The sequence below is a fragment of the Pundamilia nyererei genome, unplaced genomic scaffold (assembly GCF_000239375.1).
Source record: "Pundamilia nyererei isolate P.nyererei 1_Seehausen unplaced genomic scaffold, PunNye1.0 scaffold00335, whole genome shotgun sequence".
Taxonomy (NCBI): domain Eukaryota; kingdom Metazoa; phylum Chordata; class Actinopteri; order Cichliformes; family Cichlidae; genus Pundamilia; species Pundamilia nyererei.
The window spans coordinates 140,545-160,369 of NW_005187736.1; the positions used below are offsets into that span (position 1 = coordinate 140,545).

At 40.0% G+C, this 19,825-nt stretch overlaps 2 protein-coding genes across 4 annotated transcripts in view; both read left to right on the forward strand.

Annotated features, from left to right (window-relative positions):
* Positions 1-15,528, forward strand: part of LOC102198775 (calcium-binding mitochondrial carrier protein SCaMC-2-B-like) — a 23,105-nt gene extending 7,577 nt beyond the window's left edge. The window contains exons 2-11 of one of the 3 annotated variants that reach the window (XM_013915632.1): positions 5,169-5,295; positions 5,923-6,010; positions 8,982-9,017; positions 9,354-9,465; positions 9,813-9,971; positions 10,053-10,205; positions 10,345-10,452; positions 11,141-11,308; positions 11,410-11,560; positions 12,059-15,528. In XM_013915632.1, the coding sequence (XP_013771086.1) occupies positions 5,169-5,295; positions 5,923-6,010; positions 8,982-9,017; positions 9,354-9,465; positions 9,813-9,971; positions 10,053-10,205; positions 10,345-10,452; positions 11,141-11,308; positions 11,410-11,560; positions 12,059-12,243 (1,287 nt within the window). In that variant the 3' untranslated portion in view covers positions 12,244-15,528. Of the gene's footprint in view, positions 1-1,846; positions 2,561-5,168; positions 5,296-5,922; positions 6,011-8,981; positions 9,018-9,353; positions 9,466-9,812; positions 9,972-10,052; positions 10,206-10,344; positions 10,453-11,140; positions 11,309-11,409; positions 11,561-12,058 lie in introns of those variants that run through there. The other 2 variants (XM_013915631.1, XM_005751935.2) reach the window with 2 other exon arrangements.
* A 1,891-nt stretch (positions 15,529-17,419) lies between these two features.
* Positions 17,420-19,825, forward strand: part of uap1l1 (UDP-N-acetylglucosamine pyrophosphorylase 1 like 1) — a 6,612-nt gene continuing 4,206 nt past the window's right edge. Inside the window, exon 1 of the mRNA XM_005751957.1 lies at positions 17,420-18,085. Coding sequence (XP_005752014.1) covers positions 17,741-18,085 — 345 coding nt within the window. The 5' untranslated portion in view covers positions 17,420-17,740. The remainder of the gene's footprint in view (positions 18,086-19,825) is intronic.

Sequence of the window (19,825 nt, forward strand, 5' to 3'; positions counted from 1 at the left end):
TTGAGCGTTTGAGCCGCTTAGGCGCCGTGTTTCCTGACAGGTAAATGATGCTCCGCAACGTGGTGACGTCATTCGGGGCGACTGGAATCAATAAGGGAATCGTTTGCAAAAATGGCAAACAATTCCAAGGAATTGAAACAGTGGGAACCGGTTCTCAACAAGAACTGGTTTTCGATACCCATCCCTATTGCTGGCTGTCTTAGTGGGGTCCAAAAAACGATGTGGGCTTTATAGATAATTGAGAAACTTTCTGGAGGAAACCTGGTCTTGTTGGGAGAGACGGCATCCATCCCATTTTGGATTTCTAGAAATTTATTAAACCCCCTAAAACGTGAATTTCCAGAGTTGGGACCAGGCAGCAGAGTTGCAGTCTTACACATCTCTCTGCAGCTTCTCCCCTCCTGTTATTCTCCCAAAACCTCACTCTCTTAGAACGTCTAACTATTCATCATTGATTGAAGAAAATAAGAACACCCCTAGGTTTCGCTTCAGCACTGTAGCCAGGCTGACAGAAAGTCAGAGCGCTCTCAAGGGATTATAGATGGGAAACATCCCTCTTATGGGACACTCCCAATAGGGCTTAAAATCTGGGACTATGCACCATTTGCTCTTAGAACTGAAGAAGCTTCTCAGATAGAGGTGAAACATCTTCAAGAAACTTAAAGAAGTCCAGTCGCTTTTCCAAGATCCTTAGATCAGTGGAAGAAATGTTTCGTTACTCATCCAAGTGACTTATTCAGTCTCAGGTGAATGGAGATTTCCCCAACCTTATAAACAGTACATTTTCATCATTTATGAATAGCAGATGTGTTGATGCATGCTCAAAGTTGAAGCTTCAAAATGCAGAGTTCTCAAGCAGTGGGTGAAATCAAGCTAGTTGCATCTACCTTTCAAAAACAAAACCTTTTTTCCAAACAAAATGGGAAGATGTAGTAATCCTACATCTTCCCATTTTGTTGTATGACAACTGGCTCCTGAACATTGATTAGTTACAAACAACAGACACAGCTCTTTTATTGGTCAGGAGATATTTTGGAGCATTTCTGCTCTTTCCTTTTCATTTAATCTGCTTTTGCTGTTCCTGAATGTAGTGATGGAGCTCCTCTCTGCAGTTAATAGACTGTTGTGCTACCTAGCTACGTACCATTACTCAGCATATTAAATAACAGGTTAAAATATTTCAAATGAATACCTTTTCGTTTCTGTCTATATACAGGTATTTGAACTGTTGTCATAGATTTCTACAATAGTAACCAGTGGACTGGGACGATGCTCGTTTCTGTGATTTTGTTTGATTGGTTGATGTTAAGATACTTATAAATTAATGCCAGTTTTATCCTTCTATAAGCATAGAGATATTTTTTCTTTTCTGGTCTAGAGAGCCATGTTGACAGTGTGGTCAGTAAGGTAGTAAGCCAGGAAACGGTTGCAAGAAAGCAGCGTTTAATGCAGAAATAGAACTACTCTGCTTTGCCACACTGTAACTCTCCAAGCAGGAGGAACTATATACGTGCTGAGAATGAAAATCTGTCTGCCTTGGATGCTTCAGAATGCTTGCTTGATGCTGACAATGCTCTTAGAATGACTCAGAGCAAGTGCAGGAGGCTAGTGTGGGAGGCAGGAAAAGGAACCGTCACTCAGCAGATTTTCTTTACAGGGAGGGAGGTGCAGCTGAAGGGAATCCTGCTGTTTAGCCAACCCTATCCCTCTAAGTTCATTGACAGTCAGTGACATCGCTTCATTTCCATGCTGCTACTCTGTCCTCTATTGGCGGAGACCCACATTCTGTGGTGAAGCAGTCAGACCTGCTTGTATGGTCTGCAGTGATTGGCCAGGCTGGGCTGCAGTGAGGATGCAGGTTTTGGAGGCTCTCACTGCTGCATTTCCCTGGCTGATGATACTGAAGCTAGCACAGTGGCAAATCCTCACTGTGTGTTACTGATTCTATTGCATTATCAGCATCAACAGAAAAGATTTTTTGTCTGCATCTAACGATTTGATGATCCGTGAAGTAACTGCGCCTCAGAAGCAGTGTGGTAAGAGTTAGATGGGAGAACTTGGTTTTGTACTGCTGTAGCTTATGCTGTGATCCTGAGCCTGGACATTTTAATAAGGAAAAAGATGCACTTAGAATATGAGGCACTGAGTCTGAGAAGTGAGTGAAATCCTTTCTGCAGCCCCATGCTGTCTTTAGCTAGCCTTTCCACACTTGTAATACTAGTTCACCTCTCTCCATTTTGCAAGACCTATACTGTTGCCGTTGCTTTTGGTCTGAGTGCAGTCACCCAAATAGTGTGGGAGAGCCAGTTTGAGGATGCTGCTGGACATACTGAGCTTTCTATACCAGAGACTTTTTGGCAGGACACAATGTAAGCCTGCTGAAACCCAGCTGCCAGGAGAGAAACAGTCTGAGACTACAAACAACTGCAGAGAGCTACAGGCAAGTCTTCAGGAAAGCACTAAAGAGTCCTCTAATGGTAAAGAAATCAGCAGGAATAATGTTACTCCAAAGAAGACCATGGTATTAATCATGATGGCACCACCTACAGATCTTCAACAGGTAGGATAAAGCTGGTAGAATAAGGTCTGTTTTCTAGACCTGTATAGCCTTTAGTGAGAGTTACTTCACTGTTCAACTTTCTAATAATATTAAATAGAGACCTTCAAGACTGAAAAATAAACCCACTGTAGTCCCCCAAAATGCAGTTTCTCTTAAGAACACTTGGGCTGACTACCAACCATGATTTTGGTGTGCGTGTGTGTGGGTGTGTGTTAGTTAGTTTTTCTCTCTAAACAACTATAATGGGGGTGGATTTGTTTGAATCACAAATTTATACTTAGAACTTATATCACTATGACAAATATTATGCTTCTTTGTGATAAAAACCAACCATGAGGTCTGTGCTTCAGTTTTGATGATTGAAATTCTTGCATTGTAATAGTCTGTTACTTGATACACTAGTAGGTATCAGAGTCTGCAATAGCAGAAAAGTACAGTTAGATGGATGCAGTTTAGAAATAAAGTCATTCTTATATGATCTTAAAAAAATTTTTTTATTGTAAGGTAGACCCTACAATAATACATACAGAGAAAAATGTTGGCAACAGTGGGAAGGAACAACTCCCTTTTAACTGGAAAAAACCTCTGGCAAGTATGATTCAATGCAGAGGGGTCTATTAACACACAGTGAGTGAGAAGAAATACATCAGTGTGCATCATGGGAATCCCCCATTGCAGCGTAACTAAGGCAGGCTTCAGGGACACCTGATCCAACCCTAACTATATGCTTTAGCAAAAAGGAAAGTTTTAAGCCTAATCTTACAAGTAGAGATAGTGTCTGTTTCCCGAATCCAAACTGGAAGCTGGTTCCATAGAAGAGGGGCCTGAAATCATTCTACTTGTAAATACTCTAGGAACAACAAGTAAGCCTGCAGTGCGAGAGTGAAGTGCTCTAATGGGCTGATATGGTACTATAAGGTCATTAAGATGCGCCTGATTATTCAAAACCTTGTATATAATGAGAAGGATTTAAATTCAATTCTGGATTTAGCAGGAAGCCAATATAGGATAAGTATGCTCTCTCTTTCTAGGCCATGTCAGCACTCTTGCTGCAGCATTTTGGATTAACTGAAGGCTTCAGGGAGTTTTTAGGACATCCGGATAATAATGAATTACACTGGTCCAGCCTAGAAGTAATAAATGCATGAACTAGTTTTTCAACATCACTCTAAGACAGGATATCTATGAATCATTCAAGCATTAAATCATTAACACAATTGACTGGAGTTGGTTTAGAAAGTTTAATATGTAACAATGACCTCTGCCAATCAACAGTGCCAATGGAAAAGTGAAGATAGGAGTGCAGGCAGGGTGGAGTGGGTGGAGGCAAGTGTCACAGCTGACTTTTTGACAGAAGAATAGCAGCAAGAGTGCACAGTGAAGATTTCGTCAAAACAAAAGTGAAATCCAGGAAGGAGCAGGTGTTCATATGAATCCTTATTCACCAGGTGTGTGATGGCCATATGAACCATTGTTAATGAAGGGTACCGTCTGTGGACCAGAACACAATGATGCTATCTGCAAGAGGCGCATAAATCTGCCTCACAGAGGCAGCATCACTTTGTGTGGTTTTCTGTGATGGTTTCTGATATTTTAACAGGGCCTACCATTGCTTTCAGCTCAGATGGAGCTATTATGGAAGCTGCGTCATCATCCAGCACTGGTGAATTACACTCCCATTGGGCTGTTAATTTCCCACTTCTTGTCTTAAAAGACCTCATACTGCCATATCACCCCAGTAGAGCACTTTGTTCTCAGACTGCTGGCTTACTTGTAGTTCCTTGGATATTTAAAAGTAGAATGGAGGCAGAGCCTTCAGGTTTTAGACTCCTGTTAAAAGGGAGTTTTTCCTTTATTTTTCCAATATGAAGTACCTTGATGATTTAGCCTACTGTAATTGTCACCATAAGTATATGGATATCACTTTAAATAAAAAATTTTGTCTCTTTTCCTTTTTCTGTAGGTCAGGGTATAATAAGTTCTTTTTTATAGTCCTCTATAAAGTTTCATTTCACTATGTCGAAATCTCTGATGATCATGTGATTTTCAGTAAAAGGAGATTCCCTGGTCAAATTGCTCTTCTGTGTCATAGCATGATCTCAATAAGATGTTTTTGCTGATTAAAAAAAAAAAAATCTAACTTCATTTCGTTGTTTCACTTCACTTCATTCTTAGCATATTAAAACTTCATGATGGTTCAAGTAGACAGTTTCAGTATATCTTTTTGTGTGATGGTTGACCCCCCTTTCCTAATAGGAGGTGTCATCCATTCTTCTGGTACCCATTACCTGACAGTAGATTGCATTTAATTGTGTTTCGGTTAAAACTGTTTCCTTGCAACCTTTTCAGTTGACCTGACAAGCTTTGGTAGCACTAAGCACCCTGGATAGTCTTAAATATATAGTAACCTGAGATGTGTGGTGGTTGTAAAATACACTACACTCCAAATCAAGTCAACAAAGCACAGATGGTACGAGGTAGGGGATTGTACACCCTAACCTCGACTGCTGTTTGTCAAATCACTCTTTCCACACAGATAATGCTATACTATTAGAGTGTGTCATTACTTAAATGAGCTGGCATCTAAATGATTTCTCTTTGTTCACAGAAAATAGTGAAAGCCGGAGACAAAGACCTGGATGGACAGTTGGACTTTGAAGAATTTGTCCATTATCTCAGAGACCATGAGAAGAAACTCCGACTGGTCTTCAAGAGTTTGGACAGGAAGAATGATGGTAAGGCAGTTTGTTAGAAATAGAATGCCTTTTATTGTCACTATACACATGTACAATGAGATACAGAGCATCTCCTACTTAGTGCAGACATGTGGGAAACGAAAGGGGACGAGGTGCACAGTTCTGCAGTGCCATATACATATGAACAGTATTCAAAAAATATCAAATGTACAAATATACAAATCGGGGGGGATTTAATTGTGTTGTCTGTTTACAGTGTGGGTTATTGCATGTAATTGTAATGGTAGTTGTGCAGTCTGTGTATAGAGGGAAGTTCTTAGATTGGGGGGTGGAACTGTGTTGTCAGTACATGTGAGTTCAGGGTGGTTATGGCTTTTGGGAAGAAACTATTCTTGAGTTAAAAGTTAAAGCAGAGTTTGAAGCATTTTCTGAGCAGTGCCAACAGCTCCTTCTGTGGTCATAGTTTGTAAGTATTGGATTCTTAAACCAGAGTGCGGAGCCCATGCTTGTTTTTGAATAACTGATAGGAACAGATGGTTTCTTTTAGACTTGATCTTAATCCTAAAGAAATGCAGAAGACATAGGATTGTGAATGAATTTGAATTGATTTTAATGTCTGTGAGAAATCGTTGCAGTAGCCATGGCTAATAACTTCTTGTGTTGCAGGTCGAATTGACTCACAAGAAATCATGCAGTCTCTGCGTGACCTGGGAGTGAACATCTCTGAGGAACAGGCAGAGAAGATTCTTAGAAGGTTAGATAATGCTGTCATCCACTGAACACATATCTATCAAAATGGTTAGGCAGCATCGTTTTTTTGGGGGTGTCACATTTGTGGTAATAAAGTTAGCGGCACTGTTTTCTTTAGCCTCTTTCACACGTGCACGTCTTGGATTAACTGTGTCAGTAAATGGTAATTTAACTTTTCATCATCACATCTGAAGCATCCCATTTCTGTCAAGAAAAGTACAGACAGAGATCTGCACATTTTTGTGTCCAGTCCAATTCCTGCAGAGTTGGGTATTTCAGGAGGTTACTGTCAGTGCACACCTGGGACATCAGCCTCTCCTTTACTGATAATTTCAATCTCTTCTGGGAACGCAGTCAGTTATTCAGATACAATGGCATACATCCAATTGGACTTTGAACAAAACTTTTTTCCTTCAATACTTCTGGTATTATCTACTCATGCATTCCTGTCCTTTGAACTACTCACAGTTTACAGTTGCTAATATATCACTATATAACTTTCCCAAACCGCTCTCTCATAATACAATAAAAATTAACAAGAGACCAGTCACCTACAAACCAGCAAGCAGACCTCTAATACACACTGCTTTTGTAGACCTTATTGGAACACATCACCCATGAGGCATCCAGGAAGCATCCTTATCAGATGCCTGAACCACCTCGACTGGCTCCTTTTAATATGGAGGACTCTATCTCTAAGGCAGAGGCCAGCCACCCTTCTGGGAAATTTCATTTCAAGCTGGTCCATTTACCACAATGGACCAGTACAACACTGCAGCTTGTCGATTGATGGTATGATCACCTGTCGATCTCCCTCTCCCTGTGAACAAGACCCCGAGATACTTAAACTCCTCCACTTGGGGCAACAACTCGTCCCTGAACCAAAGTGAGCACTCCACCCTTTTCTGGCTGAGGACCATGGCTTCAAACTTGGAGGTGCTGATTCTCATTCCCGTGAGGAACGAGGTCAAATTCCTTTTCCAAATGATATACAGAATGACAATGTCTAAAGCGGAACAGGCAGGAAAGGGAAAAAGATGAAAGATGTAATAAAAGGACAAAGAGAAATACAACTAGAACACACAGTACAAAGAAATGCACAATATATCACCAACTGCTGCACCTGTAAGATAAACAAACATACAGCAACTGGAACACAAAAATTCTGAAGTGCACAGGAACATAAATCAACAATCTTCGTGACTTTTTCACAAAATGTACTTAAAAATGAACCCACAATAATGCCCCCCAGGAGCCAGAGGCAGATAGAGATGAATCAAGGACAACTGGGCCATCCACAGTCCCCAAAAGTACTGAAGACCTAAGGCCACAAATCTCTGCGATATCTGCGTTCCCATCCTAGCATGAGATGGAGTAAAACCCCATGTGGGGTGCCCACGGTCAAAGGGTGGGAGGGGGCAAACATTCTCTCCAGACTGATGTGTTGTGTATCTGCTTCCATATCTTGTTAACTTATGTCACTAAAGATTCACCGCTTGTGTGAGGTTTGGGATACAGCAACTAAACCATGTGAATAGGACCTCTGGACAGGCATGTAATACTATATAGCATGAATATAGTTTTCAACAGAGTTGTCTTTGCAATGGGTGCATATACTTGAGTGTGTACCAGCCATTTGGAACAACCTTTATTCTGTGTTGTGTTCTGTAGACAATTTTGTATAAGTTGTAAGTTGAGGCTTTTAGTCATTTTGAAGGTGTTTAAGCATATTTGTGTCCAGAAGTTTTGATCTGGATTGATGGAAAGATGTTCTGATTTTCATCCCTTTTTCATGCCACAATGAAAAATTAAGTTTTTTCTTTTTCAATTTACAATGTTTTTCACCCGTGAAGTGTAGTTTTGGTCTTTTGCTGCTGGTTCAGTATATTTTGGTCGGAGTGATGAAACCTGCAGTTTGAAATTCTGTGAGATGCTTTCAGCAACCGATGGCATGTCCATGTATGTGCCATGGGGTGAACGGAAAGATCCACGCTTTGTGTTTACATCTTTTTGCGGAATCTGTTTACCTGCTCTTTAATTGTTTGCTGTTTTAGCTGTTTGGTGGTTGTTGAAATGGTTTTGTGAGCTTTTAACTGAGATTCTGACTTTTCTGTGGATACCACACATGTCTATATTTAAATAACAGATCTGGTGGTACACCCCGATAAAGCAGATGTTCTCCCTCTCACCTCCAGTACCGGTGGCGTTGGGCTTCAACAAATTAATTATTTATTGCCTCTTACTTTCTGTAGTGTGAATGGCCATAAGGGGTTTTTAATCACTAGGAAAAGCTGCAAAACTTATGAAAATACAGTAAAGTCCAAAATTTCTGCTTATGCGGTTATGTGGTGAGCAGCAGATCAAACAAGTTAAGAATTATAAATGGCTTCAAGGGCACATTCGGACCTCTGAGACTCATTTAGACACATGCAGACATTTCTGCATCTCTGTCATTCAAAGAAACTTTGTAAATAGTTTATTTTATGCAATATTGAATACTGAGCTGTAAATGTACAACGTTTTATTCAGTGTTTTCATAACAGCCTAATTTTATAAGAGTGCAGTTTAGGCAGAGAAGGTTTTGTAGCATCTAATTCTGTAGTATCGAATTTAATCTGATATGTTCCCATATGCATTTAGTACAACTAGGGAGAACACACATGAGGTTTATGGACTGTACAACTTTTGCCCTCCACAATGGCTAAAAATAAAAACAGGTATCACTTTAGCCAGGTAGGTGGTATTGTGGGCACAAACAGAACTTTGTCATTTTTAATTCCAATTTTAATCAAGTCTTGAAAAGGAAAAGTGTTGTGGTGTTGCTGTCAGATTGCCCTGTGATTGTTCTGTTTGTCACTCCCGTCTCCACTCATGTTTCTAATTTCTGCTTTATGTCAAGGTTCAGTGTGATCATGTCTGTTTCCTCTAACCTCCTCCGTGTCTGTCTTTGTCTCCTTTTCTCTGGCTGATCTCAGAATAAGGAGGGGTCATATCTGGGCCCCTATTATGTAGTAAGTAGTAGCTTCTATAGTCTGCTTGCTCAGCCAACGCTGCACAAATCACCAATGCATAGTCAGCACGTCTGACTGCTGACTATCAGTTTTCAGCTTCAGTGTATTCCAGTGACGTAAAAGTGCAACATTTAATTGTAATGATACGCTGATTCAGGTTTAGCACAAATCGCTAAAGAAAAGCATCCTGCTACAACAAACTGCATCTGAATCCATGGAGGCAAATGTCTAAATTACTGAGAATAAACAGTGCATGTGAGCAAACTGCTTGTATTTCCTCCTAAAAGCATCACATCTCTTATACTCTGTCCGCTGTGTTCTCTCTTGCATCTGCAGTATGGATAAAAATGGAACAATGACCATTGACTGGAATGAGTGGCGGGACTACCACCTCCTGCATCCAGCTGACAACATCCCTGAGATTATTCTTTATTGGAAACACTCCTCGGTACACACTCCTCCTCTCCATCCTGTAGCAACACAACAATCACAAAGCAAATCACGTGATTTCCACTTGTTTTTAATTGTGTACATATTGTATGTGATGGGCATGTTGACGTTTTGATTAATTTTAAATTATTGAAAAAATAACAAAGGAATGTTCAAATGAAAAAAATGCCAGTTTATTAATAGGATAGTTTATATATAGGATATGAGGAAAATTTAAGTAATAGAGACACTAATCCCACTTAATAAGGGTTTTTCTCTTTTGCTTGACTGGTATTTTCTCATGGTGTTTCCCTGTCAATGCTGTAACTTATGTGTCCAGGCTAAAAACGGCTGCTTCCTCCACAGATCTTTGATGTAGGGGAGAGTCTGATGGTTCCTGATGAGTTCACAGCAGAGGAGAAGAAAATGGGTATGCTATGGCGACACCTAGTGGCTGGAGGAGGGGCTGGTGCAGTGTCTCGAACTTGCACAGCACCACTGGACCGTCTGAAAGTTCTCATGCAGGTAAAACACAACTATTGCAGTTTTCATTTTTCTCAGTTAAAGGAGAAGACGGCTAATAAGCATTTCATCGCACTCGCCCAGGTTCACTCCTCCAAGAGCAACAGTATGCGCATCGCTGGTGGCTTTTCTCAGATGATCCGAGAGGGTGGTGTAAGGTCTCTGTGGCGAGGCAACGGGATCAACGTCCTCAAAATTGCCCCTGAGTCTGCAATAAAGTTTGTGGCTTATGAACAGGTACACAAAACCAAGCGTTAATGGAATATGAAAGATAAAAATATGTAATTTGTATTTTTTTGCATAGCTCATAGCAGAGTGAATTTGTTTGGTCTGACTTTTATGTTGCTGCTAAACAACACTGACATCTGTCCATCAGATTAAGCGACTGATGGGAAGTAACCAGGAGACGTTGGGCATCACAGAGAGACTGTTGGCCGGCTCTCTGGCTGGAGCGATCGCTCAGAGCAGCATATACCCCATGGAGGTGAGAGAACAATGAACACAAAAAATAAAGCAAGACATCAGTTTAACAATAGCTGTAGCTAGGCAGCAACTTATAACTTACTGTATGCTGAAATACACTGGACTGCTCTGCCATGGAAGCTCCTGGTGCTGTTTTTGTTCTTCCAGAAGAGGTTTGGAAATGTGGTTCTTCATTCGGAGTGTTGGTGACACTCTGCAGCCACATTCTGGAACTTTACATGGTCTGACTTATTTGTTGTAGTTCCTAAACACTTCCAGGTTTCAACAATACCACTTACACTTGATCTAGAAGGGAAGAAATTTCAACTAACTCATTCCAACACTGGCATCCTGTTATTTCAGTCAACTCTTTATCTTTCACAAATTCTTTGTAAAGGCAAATTGCACAGTCAGTTCCTTGGCTTTATGCATCTGCAATGGGGCTCAAAACACCTGAAATTAAAGATTACGATGTGTGGCCCAATAGTTTCATCCATATAGCGTGTCTCAGAACCTCCTTGTCTTGTGACTGATGACCTTCAGTGTGAATATGTGGTATATGGGAATGAGGTTCATAACGTGAATTTGAAAAATGTTAATTTTATTTTTCCTCCTGCTTGTTATGTTATTGTAAGTACAACTGATTCCTGGGTGAGAAGTGCAGATTTTCTGTTTTTTACAAGGTGTGGCATTACTTCCTGTGCATTCAGGTCCTGAAGACACGGTTAGCCCTGAGGAAGACGGGTCAATACTCGGGCCTCCAAGATTGTGCTAAACATATCTTCCAGAGGGAAGGCGTGGCAGCTTTCTACAAGGGCTACATCCCAAACATGCTGGGCATCATTCCCTATGCTGGCATCGACCTGGCTGTCTATGAGGTTTGCTACTATTGCTGGGTGATAGTTTTTTGTTTTTTTGTTTTTTTGGGGGGGGGGTTATTAGTTAAGTCTAATCTCTGTGTTCACCTCTCCTCTGACAGACTCTGAAGAATTCGTGGTTGCAGAACTACGCTACAGATAGTGCTGATCCAGGAGTGTTTGTGCTACTCGCTTGTGGCACTACTTCCAGCACATGTGGACAGTTGGCCAGCTACCCACTCGCTCTGGTCAGGACTCGAATGCAGGCACAAGGTCAGTCACTGGAGAGCTCAACAGCACTGCATAAGACAACAAAGATATATACACACACACATGCACACACAACTTTGTACAGCTGTTTTGAAGAGGGTCCACATGGTTATTATACCAGGTTTAATGCTGTAAAGTTGGACGTTTTAAAGTGAGAGTCTATGGGGATTGACAGCCTAAGGTTAAGGCCTAAGGCTGCTACAAGAACTGTTGGGTTTTTGCGATTAACGATGATTTGTGAATGATTAAAGTTTTCTTCTCATAGCGTATTATTAAAAATATTACCCCAATTCTTTTAATTTTTGTATTCATCATCCCCTCTGAATGCAATGTTTTGTTCTCCATTTGTATTTATTCAACGTACACCACCCATACACAACTTAACAGTCACCAAATTTTTATCCATAGCAGAATTTTGGAGCAGTTACCACTAAATGTAGAATAAAGAATTTGAAAAAGTGCTGTATATTTGATGGCATCATCTTCCCTTTGTTCCTACAGCTTCTCTGGGAGGAGGTCCTCAGATGAACATGACAGGACTGTTCAGACACATTATTAGGACTGAGGGAGCAATAGGACTCTACCGAGGCCTGGCACCCAACTTCATGAAGGTCATCCCATCTGTCAGCATCAGCTACGTGGTCTACGAGTACCTGAAGATCACGCTGGGAGTCCAGTCAAAGTGACCAGGCAGGCAGACAGAAGAAAATAAGTGGCCAAAGGTTTTTTGTTTGTTTGTTTGTGGTCTGAAATGACCAGCTACAGTTCAACATATTTTAGTGCAGAAAATGAAGGACAAAGCTGAGATGTGTGATTTGAAGAGAGAAAAAACTTGACTGAAGTCATGTCTGTTAGTTGTTCTCTTAAGCTTTCTTTTAGCAGCTCGGTGGTGTTTCAGCACCTGTGAGTCTCAGTTTAACAAGTGTTCACATGACTCTGAATTACTGCTAGAACTGGAACATGTCCCTGCTGCTGAGTACTGTGAAAGGAACAGTCCTGCGTCTCTGTGGAAAGGAAGAATCTTGATCCTGGTGGGCTTTGCTCAGTCATGACACTATATCATCATATTGCTGTCAGCATATGATATCATACACTATCAGCTTTGTCTGTGAAGCTGTAACTGGATTTAAAACGGTAGATAAATGGTCGATTTGGCTGCATTAAAACGGAGATGATACAAACAAGAGAAACTGGTTCACTTTAAGCTAAAATCAGTATATAATGAAATAAAGGATTAACGTGATCCAAAGTGATTAGGGCCATTCTAGCAAATACTAATTACAGAACCAAGGGAAGTGTTCACTATCTCTGAGATTAAAGTAATAAGTATTAAAATAGGCTTAAAATAGTTATTATCGATGTCCTATGAAAAGTTATTGCTGCAAATCGAGGAAACCAACTCAGACAGTGAAACCAGCCGCTGCGACTTGAGCCGTTGGTTAGTGAAGTCTCATTCTGATCCCTGAGCTGAGAGAATTTTTTTTCCATTGGCATCTTGGTGTTTTGAAACTTAGAACAATCGTTATTTACAAGGTAAGGTAAACTTCATGTTGCGTTCGATATGACCTGAAGCCCATAAAGGAAAGTGTTCACTGGGGTCACATAAAAAGGGTGCTGAAGGCCGTTTTCCCAAAGACCTGTAAATAACCACAAGTCTTTGCAGCCAGAAGAATGAAGGAAAAGGCATTAAAAAGAAAGCAGGTTTAAGGCACTTTAGCACTGACTTCACTTTTCAGACCAAGAAGCTGTGTCCATATGTCACCCCCACAGTATCTTTTGTATGATTGATGTGGTTTCTTGACAACAAAGAGGGAAAAAACAGACCATAATTTGGTCTGATCATTTTTGATGTGTGTAAATTTTTTTCTTTCTTTCTTTACCACTACAATCATTGAGAATATCCAAGTTTTTTTTTTTGCATACTTGTCAGTCCAGGTTTTTTCCATTTAAAATCATTATCCACTGTCATTTACGTCTGCTTTTTGTTTTTTAAACGTAGAATGGCCCTAATAAGGACTCTCATATAAGTTTGCAGAGGAATTTCACAGAAAAATGGAAAAAAAAGGCAATGAAACAATAACAGAACGATCATCTAGGGACTTGTCGACACGCTGGATAAAGAGCTCTGTTACATTCAGTCTATGGTCATAAACAGTGAGATGGAATCGTTTGTTTTTTGTATTCAGTTTTGTTTTAATTTCGGCAGATACAACATGATCTGACCATAACAGACGTATTGTGCAGAATTCTGTTCTGAGAGAAAGAAGGTCACCACAGCAAACAAAACAGTTCTACAGGGAGAGTCACTGACCCAAGAAATTAGCATTGTTGAGCCACAAAGTAGTAATGCCCATGCAGTGAAAAGGTTTGCACTCATAATGCAAATCCAAAACAACAGACACCTCTGCATTAGTTTTTCAAATTGAAAAATGCTTAAAGCAAAAACTTTATTGACTTCCTCTCAGCTGAAGTTGAAACTGAATGTTGTGTTATCACACTGATCTTATTTTGCTAACATGTCCCAGAGCGCTGTTTGGTTTCTCAAAAGCTTCACCTCTCAAAACTGTAATGGAAATTGATAATTATAAATGAAAGCCATGTTTCCATTTTTATATAAACACTCCATAAAATAAGTGGTACGGCGCCCAGGCGGCACTCTCCACCTGACTGATGTCTGTATTATATGATCATCTCAAGAGTGCCTTGTGTTACACGCATAAATCCACCTGAACACTATAGGATAGCATTCCTTTTTTACTTTAAATGTATTTACTACTGTATTCATTTATTTATTTTTACAGAGAAGTCAAGATGATTGACTGAAACAGTGTGAAAATGTTATTTAGTGCTTTTGCTGTTTTCACAGTACTCGTGATAATGGTGGCAGAATTTTTCTTTTTGGCTTTAACAGACCTTCAGTTATACAGAAGCCCAAAATGTTTCAAATGTAAACAGTGAATCAAATTGGATAAATGCTAAATTGTTTAAAATATATATGTTATAATTCTGTATATTCAGTTTTCTATAAGTACATGCCATTTTTGCTTCGTATTATTCTTTTATTTTGTCAATTAAGTCAGTGACATCAATCCTGTCAACATACAGAAAAACAGCAATGAAAACGTTTCTCTCTCCTTGGCAATAATGAGTAAAGCTGAGAAAGTGACTGAATTAACCCACTGAGATTAGCTCCTGCTGTACTGGTTCTTAATGTAAGTGTTAAAGATATTGCGTGAGGTTTGAAAGAGAACAAGTTCAAATCTCTGTACAGATGATAGGTTGTAAAATAACACAAGCACCTACCTAACTATAGGCTATACTGGTAATTTAGAGGGTTGCATCCCTGGCTATGTAGCTAAATAAGTATGAAGATGATACTGAGTCTATATTTATTTATAGCAGCATCTACATAGACGTGCTAAAGGGCGCTAATTGCACTTGCTAACTAATGGATAGGCAAAAGGGCAAGGAGCAAAAAAAAAAAGTCAAAGAACGTACAAATTCCACTATTATATAAAATGTTTGAAGCAAACAGGGAAGAATGCTAAATAAAAACGTTTTAACATGTTTAACAATTTAGTTTTTAAACCTGTTTGTTATAAGTCTTAAAATGTATGTAATGTTGAATATGTTGGGCCTGACAACATAGAATTCATATCTGTGTGTATCATTGTTAGGATGATAAAACACTACTAACCCTACAAAAACATGACTTCAGCTTGGAAGCGAGAGAGATGCAGTGTGGACAGGTGTTCATCGTACTGATTCAAGTGTGTGTGTGTGCATAGTACTAGAATAAACATGAAGAAGCCAGTTGCCCTGATGTATAAAGCAATGTGCTAAACAATTTGTGTGTTTCTCTGGTAGAGCTGTAGTCCCACACACTGGACTGTCTGGTTGTGATCTTCAGAATGTGGGCTGCTCTCGAGAGCTGATTTACTCCAGCAACATGTCTGCTTAAGTCATCACTTTCTAGCTCTAGCAGATTATGGGCCTACACTTGCTTATAACAGCAAAAAAGTGAACGGATGACATTTACTTTATTCTTAATGTCAGTGTCTGACTGTTTCATGCCTTTATTTCTGGCACGACTGGTGTGTTTCGCACTCCGTGCTCAGTTATTGCATATCATGCATAAGGCGGTGACACAGAATGTCATTGTGCGGCTGTGTGTAAATGTTTTCTGTATTTGTACAGTGAAAGGTAATGCTGCAGTGTCTTAAAAGTAGCCATGTGTTGGCTGTATGCTGACCAACAGCCAATTAGGCAGACCCAGTGGAAGTGCTACCTATACAAACTAAAGGCTACGCTATTCATAAATGGTGGCCTAGTTTACAAAATATATACACTTTATATATATTTGTATTTTATTTTATTATGCTAGCTGTAAGTGAATGAGTATGTGAGTACATGTATAGTAGTTTTCTGTTTGAAGCCCCTGCCACTCAAAGAGTGTTGAGTTGAGACAAATATTTATGCTTTAATGAGTTCAGCTGTTAAATAAACTAGTTCATGACTGACTGTTTGTCTTTTTTTGGAAACTTAAAACAGACATCCTAAGCTCCTGTAAATATGGAACTGCAAAATGAATTTGTCACATCAAGCTCCAGCAGTGGAAGACGTCCGTGCATAATTGTTTGGCAATTTGTAATTGTGAAGACGAATGTTATTGTTGAACAAATACAAAAGTGTCAGTCAATCCACAAAGAAAACTGGCCTTTGTGTTTTCCATGAGGGACTTGATCAAAACATCAGGATGCAGTGCACCGTTTGATGTAATGAGTGTCCAAACATTGGGATGTAATTGGACAAGCATGTATTAGCACACATTTTGATCATTTATATTATAACTAGTACATAATATGTAACCATCGTCCCTATTTCCATGTCCTTCACCAAATTTTCATCAAAGCCATGACTTCTGGGTTTTTAAGTTAAATATGTGACTTTTCACTCCGACTCTGAGGTAGGGACCCAGGTTAACATATCCTCACTCGCTGTGTTTGACTCAAAGGAAGCTTAACGCCTAGTGACAGTAAGAGAAGACTTCAAAATAAAAAGCACCTGGCACGAAAAAATTTCACTTTCACTCAGACATTAAAAAACTAATCTGAGGTGCTTTCAACTTGGGATTTCTGGTCTGGTGACTTAGATGAATTTATCCTCAGCAGCAGAGGTGACTCTTGGTCATGTGAGCCAGTTTCATCATAGCACTTGATGGGTTTTTACCACTGCACTTGGGGACACATTCAAAGTGTTAGCAATTTTCCATCTCACTGACTTTCAGTTCCTAAAGTGATGATGGCCTTTGTTTCCCTTTACTTAGCTGATTGGTTCTTGCCATAATATAAATTTTAACAGTTGTCAAATAGGTCTGTCAGCTGTGTACCAACCTGATTTCTGCCCAACACAACTGATGGTCCCAGCCCCACTAAGAAGACAAGAAATTCCACAAATTAAACCTGACAGGCACACCTGTGAAGTGAAAACCATTTCAGGTGACTCCATCATGAAGCTCAGTGAGAGAAGACCGAGGGTTTGCAGCGCTGGCAACAAAACAAAGGGCGGCTACTTTGAGGAATTTAAATATAAAACGTATTTATTTATCAGTTGTTTCTTTTATGCATAATTCCATATATCTTGCTTCATATATTTGATGTCTTTAGTTTGTATCTACAATGTAGAAAGTAGTAAAAAAAAGAAAGAAAGAAAGAAAAACCGTTAAATGAGAAAGTGTGTCCAAACCTTTGGATGTTATATTTAACTATCTATGAACTGAACCAAATTAGTTCCTCCCTTTACCGTAATGCCCAGTTACACTATCGGGTTTTTCTGTTGTTTTTTTAGTGGATGCGGCTTTAACCACAGTGTGCAGTCAGGTGATCAGACGCTGACTTAACAGCTTTGTCGTGAATTTGCTGTCGTGGCCTTTGGTCTCGTGGCGTGGTCTGACTGACAGGAAGCAGTAAACACGTTTTGACTTCTGTAAACATGGAAGTGCATAAAGACGCTTTTGACTTGCCTTCTACAGTGTATCCTGTATGACAGGATTCCTGAGAGCTGCAGTCACGAGTTTTTCCTGACATTCAGCCACGTCCTCCGGAGCAGCGTGTTTCTGCTGCCTGATCGGAGGAGAAAGTTGGACATGTATTGATCTAAAATAGCTTCGGAGTAAAACGCAAAATGCCTTGTTTTGAGCAAGTAAAGCAGGGTTTGGAGAGCGCAGGGCAGGCGCACGTCCTGCAGTTTTGGCCGGAGCTGTGTGAGGAGGAGCGGGATGTTTTCCTCGAGGAGCTGGCTCAGCTGGACCTGAAAGGGCTGAAGGATCACTGTGAAGGGGCCGCGAAGGCTGCAGCCTCCCCGCCTGACAGTTTGGATCACCACATAGAGCCGATCCCCCCTGAGTTCATCGGCAGCGTGAAGAAAAGTGGGAGAGACTCTCTAGAAGAGTGGGAAAGACGAGGTAAAATACACATTTGGTGCACGAGTAACGCGTTAAGACACGGAGGGGGGGCAAACGTACAGACAGTCGTTACATAAGTACAGATACTGAGTGGTAAATACTCTAGTAATCATCATCATATATGAACGTGTGCAAATATGTACACAGAACAGTTCAAAATGGCGAACACTTTAAAGTTAATTGTAGTGTTTTCATATTAAATTGGTTGAAAAATAATTGTTTTAAATTACTTTGGAAACACTTTAGCCACCAGCTACCTGGCGTTAGGAGTGATAACCAGCCTTAGCAGAGAAGGGGAAGTTATATCATTTTCTTATGATGGAAAGGTTAATGGAATATACTTTTTTTGCATTTTGTGATTGGACCACCAACTATAGATGGAAACCTGAGCATGCGCACAGAAGGCTTATCCGATTATCTGGACTAGATTAGGAGTTAAAATTGGATTTCACAAGGTGTAAGAATGCTAAAATCAGTTGTGGTTAAAAGAATAACAAGTTGTAACAATTTCTCTTGTGAGTTCCAGGAGATTTTCCGAGTAGGCCAATAGGCAATGATCAGTTTAGACTTGCTGCTGCTGCTCTGAGGTTAACTGTCTTTCCACAACTCAGTTAATCCAAATATAAGCACATATTACATGAGAGGACATGGCGGATTTCCAACTCGTCTACATTATAATCCTGAAATTCAGTGAGTTAATCTGATGAGCAACATCATCTTAAATTCAAATTGATGTCTGCATCTATAATAAAGCTAATAAGCCATAAAATGAAGATATAGGAAAGAGTTTTAGTAGCTAGGCTAAGAAGAGAGGTGACAATCGGAGAACAGAACAAATGGGATGTTTGCTTTGAGGGTGCTGATGGAGAAGTACACAGAAGGTTGGAAGGAGCTTCGCTGTGTCTTTGTGGATCAAGAGAAAGCATAGGACAGGGTGCCAAGAGAGGAACTGTGATACTGCATGAGGAAGTCGAGAGTGGCAGACACGTGAGAGTGGTGCAGGGCATCCAATGAAGACAGTGAGACAGTGGTGAGCTGTGCATGAGCAGTGACAGATCAGTTCAAATGAAGCTACAGACTTTGGTTGCACAAGAGAGGTAAAGGAAAAAGTGCAGGCAGAGTGGAGACGAGTGTCAGGGGCGATTTGTGACAGAAAGAGAGCAGCAAGAGTGAAAGGGAGGTTTTACAGAATAGTGAGCTACTGTGAGGTTTTTTTTTTTTCTCAGGCTTAGATTTAAATCATTTTGTTGACTATATTTTGATGAGATGGTGAAATGGTAAGGGCTAACAATAGCAACCTTGGTTAGGAAGCACAAACTCCTTCAGTGGCGCTAACACATCACAGGACATATTATTTGTTAATTCCTTAATCTTCCAGTATTTGAGCACAAACACAGTTAAGTCCTTTTCACTGTGGCCAAGTAGATGGCAGTCTGCTACAGCTGCCTGTAGATGCAGACAGATGCACACATAACTTTAGGCCTTAAAAGAGAGGTTACGTATTTAGAGAGATTTTTAAATCCTCTCTTAAATGGACTCTATAGAGAAATGTTTAATATACATATAATATAAAAACATATAATACATATAATTTACATATAAGTTTATTCTGATTTTTACTTAAAAAAAAAAATCCAAATCAAGTCAGAGCCATTTGCCCTGGCAGTACTTTAAAAGCTACGACATGAAATGATCTGACAATGGGCTGTCATTGCTTCACTGCTGTCCTCTGTGATTGTCATGAGTAAGCACTGCTGGGTTATGACAGCAAGTAAAACTGAGTAATTTCTAAGCTCCACAAAATT